At 34.8% G+C, this 7,340-nt stretch overlaps 1 protein-coding gene across 1 annotated transcript in view; it reads left to right on the top strand.

Annotated features, from left to right (window-relative positions):
• LOC106868418 (uncharacterized) overlaps nucleotides 1-7,340 on the top strand; it is a 90,841-nt gene that overhangs the window by 64,816 nt on the left and 18,685 nt on the right. Inside the window, exon 8 of the mRNA XM_014913664.2 lies at nucleotides 2,237-2,327. Within this exon, the coding sequence (XP_014769150.1) occupies nucleotides 2,237-2,327 (91 nt within the window). The remainder of the gene's footprint in view (nucleotides 1-2,236; nucleotides 2,328-7,340) is intronic.

The raw sequence follows: 7,340 nt of genomic DNA, 5'->3' as shown, positions 1-7,340 counted from the left end.
GCTTTCAACAGGTTGTCCCGCAGAAATCTCCAGAACCTTTTCGGTAAAATCATTTATAATCATAAATATATAGGGATTGACAGTAACCTGCTTCTCCAACATACTGAGAATTCAGAAATAGCAGCCAAAGAACTACTGATTCCAAAACTACATATACACATAAATATATGAGAGAAAGGAAGATCCTTATGAAACGATGGACAAAGATTATGAACCGCCTGAGCAAGCATCCCAAAAGTTGTGAGAAGTCTTGTCTGGGGAGAGTGCTATTGGAAATTGAGAAACGTCTGCATGAGTCTCATGAATAGGAGAGAGCGAATAAAGAAGCTTGGGTTATAGAAAATATCAAGTCAAACCCTGAAGCTTTCTTTAAGTTTGCCAAAGAAACAGCCTCAATGCACCACAAGATAGGTCCCCTCTTCCAAAAATGGCTCCCTCACAGGAAACCCCATGAGGGTAAGTGAAATACTGAACGAACAGTTGCAAAGTATGTTCGCTACACCGCTGGAACACAATCAAGGGAACAAACCAGTGGATTTCTTTGCCACATTACCTAAAACCTAAGAGGTTAAAAGAATTGAGTATATAAACATTGAAGATGGCAACACTGGCCATAGATGAGGTTGACACAAACTCAATGGTTGGCCCGGATGGATTTCCAGCGGTTCTACTCAAACTGTGCAAGTGAGCCCTTACAAAACCACTGCTGCTTCTCTTCCAGAGCGTCCTTGCAAGAGGTAAGCTCCCAGACAAACTGAAGGAAGGAATAATATGCCCTATCCATAAGAGAGGAAGCAGAGCAGATGCTAAAAATGATAGGCCTATCTCGCTGACCTCACACATCAGCGAAGTCATGGAACGAATAGTCCACAAGAAACTAATCATGTTCCTAGAAGAAAATGACTTGCTGACTGACACCCAGCATGGATTTCAACCAGGTAGAAGCTGTTTGACACAGCTCCTGCAACACTACGAATGGGTGGTAAAACAGCTGCTGTTTGATCAAATGCCACATATTACAGGAGATTCCAAGTAATGGTGTAGCTCAGTCAACGGTGGTGCTCCAGCATGATTGCAGCTTTAAAGCTGAAACATTTTAAAATAGTAAAATAGTAAATATTAATATATATGTATATATATAAATATATATAAAAAAAAATATTTATTAATATATACATGTATGTATATATATATATATATATATATATATATTAATATATATTAAAAAAAATAAGGTACTCAGAGATCTGGATGGTTGTACATTTACAGATTTTTATTAATATGTCAAATGTTTTATTGCACTAGAATAGATGCAAGCGCTAATTTATGATTTATAGAAACATGTGACATTTTAATAAAAATCTGTAAATGTACAATCATCCAGATCTCTGAGTACCTTATTTTTTCTAATATATTATACCTGAACATCACCTCCAAACCTTCTAATATATTAATATATATATATGTATATATATATAAAAAATATATATATATTAATATATATATATATATAAAAATATATATATATTAATATATATATATATATGTATATATATATATAAATATATATACATTTCAATATATATATATATGTATATTTATAAATATATGTACATATATATAAAATTGGTCATTCCAAGCATAGAGTTTGTAAACTTTAGGGAGAACACCTTCATAAAATGTCTGTTGCAGTATAGGATGTGGCCTTCCTGAGTGTGGGGCCCTCTTGGTCCCTGGGCCCGATTGGCAGCAATCTGCCCAATTGGCTTAAGGCCAGCCCTACAAGTATACATGTGAGCATGTCTGTGTTTATGTGTCTGCCATTACATTGACATCACTTGCAAAAGCACTGTGACAGTATTTATGTCTTGTAATTTAGGGGTTTGACGAATGGTGATTGATAAGGCATTTCTCAGACTGTGAAATAATACTGGGTTTGAGGCAGTACTGCATTGGAATCCATGACTAGTCTAGTGAATCCTGATTAAGCATGTAAATAGACTACTTATTGGAAGAGAAAGGGGAAATTTGGAGAAATTCATGTTGTACTGCATCTACATTGGTCCATCATTAGAGTTTCAGTTGCATATCAGTTTTTCTGTGAGAAATTATTGGCCCTTCTATGGTTTTGCATGTATTGTTTTTCTTTAACTTATTTTCGTAATGATATTGGCCATGTTACTGTTATTTATTCATTTATTTATTCATTCTGTTATTATTAATGTTATTTCATCAGGTTAGTGTCATCAGCTCCGATTGTGAAGTTCAGTTGTGTAAAACTATGAACTCAACTTCTTTCGTAATGGGCAGCCCACAGAAAAATACAGGTTTGTATTCTTTTCATAATTATAAATTAATCATGATTTGCAAATATTCTTCATTCCTTGTTTTATAGTTTGTAAACACTTAATCTGATATTTTTCTGAAATATATTGGATTTTGACAGAATTTAACTGGTTGAGATTAGACTTCATTTCTAATATTCAAGTGGGAGTAATTTTTTAAATATTTTAAGATAATTTTGTGTACTGAGGGTGCTTCTGTACTCTAAATGCAGATGTCAGCATCTCATCAGGTGGTGAAGCAGCTCTGTAGGTGTTTCAGTCCCTTTGACCATATCACTAAAGCTGCCTGGGGGTCACCCGCTGATGTCAGTGACAGAACTCTCACTCAACAGCGTAAACTTCATTGAGTCAAATGCTGTGGTTTCAGGACCAGATGTTTCCACCTTCTTCAATGCTTGTTCTTGCTGCACCACTTGTCCTCTTACTTGAGGCAGATGTAATGGCTTGCTTTTTCAGTGGCTATTTAAGATGGATATATAAGCACTTGACAGTGTGATGTTAAATTTCATCTTGCGCAGCATTACTCATTTGATGTAAAAAAACCCAAAAGAACCCATCACCAACAATTCCATTACAATGCATCTTTTTCAGATAACTGGAGCATTTAATCCTTTAGCATTCAAATTACTCTGTTAATTGTAATGCATATTTATTCACATTGCTTTAAATTAGTCATGCAATATAATGTAGCTTTGAGATTTCAATGATGTGATTGTTAATTTTTAGAATCACATTGTAGGATAGGTGTAAGAGGTTGGATCTGGCCAGTCTAAACATAAAATAGGTAGAATATTTAGGCTGGTTTGAATGTTAAAAGGTTAAGCACCATCTTTATTGTTTGAATATTTAACTTCACTTGATGATGAAATTCTTCTTGCTGTATACTTCCTTTTTGGAAATAGTACTGCCAATTGTACTTTATAAAGCAGAGAATAAGACCATTGTTATTTCAATTCTCAAGAGCCATTATAATTAGCATGTGATTCAAAGTTTTTTTGAATGACAATTTGAATATAGGATTACATTTTTATGGGTAGCTAATTATAGAAAAGAGAAAATATGATTGTTTAAAAATGCATATTGTTCTGCTGAATTCGCATCAAAACAACATTGGTAGTTTTTGTAGATTTATGTATTACCATAAAAAAACCCCAAAAGGATGAGGCTGCCATCATTGATTGAACTTAGCAGAGTTTTAGTCCTCACTCTAAACTGAATCTTCCATTTATTTGAACTAATAGTCAAAATGATTTTACCAAAAACAAGTCAAGATATTTTTAAGGAAATATAAAAATATTTTCTTCTTCTCTTAACCTTTTTTCTTCACTTATAAATCCATTGATTATTCTAGGTTTAATATGGATTAGGTTCAATCTTTTACAAAGGTCTTAAGGACATAACTTCTTTCAAGCAAATATGAATATGAACTGTTAAAGAATTTATGAAAAAATTGAACTTCCCATTCTTACAATGAATAATCTTTATACTCCAGCTATTTCCCCCAAAGGGCATAGTATTGCACTCTCAGGATCAGACAGGTGTAAAAAAACACTAAGTGTTTTGAAGCCTTTGTCGAGAAACAGATTTTTCCTACTGAGTTTGGAAGTACTTCTACCAGTTATTTCTGATGTTATGTACAAGTTCAAGGTCAGGTGAATTTTAGACTACTACTGCTACACACTCATTTGGGCTGGTGGGTTTTTTTTTTGCAGCATATTCCTTAACCAACTCTAAAAGAAAATAAAGGCTATATTCTTTAAGGTATTATCTATGACAGAATTATTGCAACTCTATTTTGGTTTATACACTCTTGCTGCTTTCTGCTTTCTCTATCACTTCTCTTATATATTTTGGGAAGATTCTTACTCATTATTACACTGCACAATGGTTTGTAACCAGTGCTAGTTGGTAATTCTTATCTATTTTCTGCTAAATGAATCTTTGTAAAATTGAAATTGTATTCTGAAATTTACTTGAGTTTTATTTAATCTAGACTAAAGATTAACAAACATCATAGTTTCTTTGCTGCTCTAAAAGCTTTGGGGCTTCAATTTTTTATTTCTTGCATGTTCATAAGAATAAAGAAATGTCTTACTGAAAACAGTTCTATTTATTTATAATATTTTCTTATTAACAAAAACAATTAAAAAATACATACAGTGGTGGAGGAGTGCCAGAAAGTAGCACAACAAACTAAATGCCTTACAGCAGTTAGTTCTCTTTCTCTTTTTTTTTTTCTTGAGTTTATATTCTGTTAGGTTCTGCTTATCATTTTGTTGTTCTGGCATCAATAACAAGAATACAGACATGTTTTGAGACAGTTTATCCAGAGATATTTCTCTCTGATAAATATATTTGTTTATTATTATTAATTAATAAGAGGCTCGCACAGATAAGTGTAATTGATATAGCTGATACTCAGTTTGATGTTTTATTGGTCAACATCTGAAAGGGAACATGGATCGTGAAAGAATTCAAGAAGGCTGTAGTTTTGGTGGAGAATGAATGGCAAAGTGCACTTTGTGAAGGCTGATGAAATGCAGTATATTTGTTGGGTAGGACTGATACAGAGGTAGTAAACAGCTTTCTAGTTCAGTGGAACGGAGGCTGTTGAAGTATTTGTAGAAGAGGTAGGGAGAAAAAACCAATACAGTGCATAATGATTGCCGCTTATTTGGGTATGAATTTTTGCAAATCAGTAAAGTAGCCTTTATGGGTATGAAGTTCTGAATTCTTGCAACAGAGTAAATTTTGTGAAAATCTTTCAGACACCATGTAATGATGTTATTCTCAACAGTTTTGTTCTCTTTAACTCCCCCCTGAGCTGTGATAACATCTGCACTAGTTTTGTTTCTTTTCTTTTCTTAGTTTACCTTCTACTTGATTCAACTTTGCTTTCAGCCTTACCCAGGTTATAAAAATAAGTGCATGTTTTATAAAGTATAAGAAATATTACTAAGTGCTCTCATTGAGCCGGGAGTATTTAGTTTTGTTCCTCTGTGTTCCAGCTCCAAGTCTTGTTAATGCCAACTTTGCCTTTTCTCTTATAGGATTATTGGAATAAGTACGAATATAATGTGATTAGCTTGATTTGTAACACCCTTTCACTACAAAATTTGGCCTTGGGTCTTATGAAAAGACATAATTATTATTATTATTATTATTGATTGTAAGAGGATAAGTAAAATACTAGGCTTGCACTGAGGTTGATTTAGTTAACAACACTTCCCTGTACACAGTTTGTAGCATTGTACCATTTTAAGAAACAATGAATTATTATAGAAACAAGCATTATCATAACCCTCCTATTTCTGGCTCACATCATTATGATTTTCTGCTTGTTTATCTCAAGTACATAGGTGTATATGTGTGGAGAGAGAGAGAGAGAGAGAGGGAGAGGGAGAGAGAGAGAGAGAGAGAGAGAGAGAGAGAGAGAGAGAGAGAGAGAGAGAGAGAGAGCTATAGCTGATACTTGCTTCCCAACCACATGATTTTAAGTTCAGTCCCATTGTGTGGCATGTCAGGCAAATGACCTGCTATTTCCTTGGGCTGACCAAATCCTTGTGAGTAGATTTGGTTAATGGAAATTGAAAGAAACCTGTTGTGTGTGTGTGTGTGTGTCCATGTCTTGACATCATGCAAAAATTGTGACAAGCATCACCATCTTACAAGCAGTGTTCTTCATTTCCAGTCTTGGTGAAAACCTGGTTGCCTCTGAGGAAGCATTGATCAGAGTTAGCAACAGGAAGAGCATCCGGCCATAGAAAATCTGGGTTCATAAATTCTATCTGACCTATGCAAACATGAAAAGGTAGATGTCAAAATACTGATGATGATGCGACGATGGATGTGTATATATATATATATATATATATATATATATATACACAAGACAAGACATATATATATGTGAAATGACAGAGAATGAAAGGAAATATAGATTTGCCAGTTATGTCAAGTTATGCAACATTCACTGATTCTCAGATGTTAATATGATGATGATGATGAGAAGAAAGTTAATTATACATATGTGCATTTGTTGCAGTCAGATGCAGTTTTCAAGCTTACATTTTTCATGTGTAGTATTTTGTACTGAATATAATAAATGTTGCCAAAAATATCGCTTAGATTATAGGTATTATTCCTGTGGTTGTTACTATTCTAAATTGGAGCCTATGCTCTTTTGTTTTGTGTGGAGGGACAATTCCTGCTGGTCAAGAAGCTCGTCTGTTGCTAATATCCACTCCAGAGGAGTATTTGAATGTGCTGGAAAATACTCAAGTTATGACAGATGCAAACATTCCGAGAAGATGATAATGAGATGTTGTTGTTTGTGAGACATTGCAGTCCTGGGTCAGGTATAGACAGAGGTTGGACTTTGCCATCTGGAGTCCTGCCATGCACTCATTACATTCTACAGTTAGATACTAGGCATCCAGTGAAACATCATTCTTTGTATTCTGTAGAAGGTTATTGGAAGGTATGATAGATTGTAATCTAGGATTAATTGATGAGCACTGTCTGAGTAATTTCTTTTGGAGGATTTTCATGTCTGGGTTATGAACAATTTCCAAAAGTTCTTGGTCAGCAATGCTACAGTGAGTAGGAGTATTGTGTATTTACTAAAACTACTGGTATGACTGATGGAATCACCATCAACCAGAACAATCTCAGATGCATGCTGAACAACAAAACTGCCTAGCTCACACTTGTTCAATCTCCATATAATATTGATTTATGAGTGGAGACGCAATGGCCCAGTGGTTAGGGCAGTGGACTCGTGGTCATAGGATCGCGGTTTCGATTCCCAGACCAGGCGTTGTGAGTGTTTATTGAGCGAAAACACCTAAAGCTCCACGAGGCTCCGGCAGGGGATGGTGGAAAACCCTGCTGTACTCTTTCACCACAACTTTCCCTTGTCACACTGTGTCACGCTGAATATCCCCGAGAACTACGTTAAGGGTACACGTGTCTGTGGAGTGCTCAGCCACTTGC

The sequence above is a fragment of the Octopus bimaculoides genome, chromosome 3 (genome assembly GCF_001194135.2).
Source record: "Octopus bimaculoides isolate UCB-OBI-ISO-001 chromosome 3, ASM119413v2, whole genome shotgun sequence".
Lineage (NCBI taxonomy): Eukaryota > Metazoa > Mollusca > Cephalopoda > Octopoda > Octopodidae > Octopus > Octopus bimaculoides.
The sequence above is the reverse complement of the archived record's forward strand: the minus strand, read 5'-3'. Positions and strand labels throughout refer to the sequence as shown.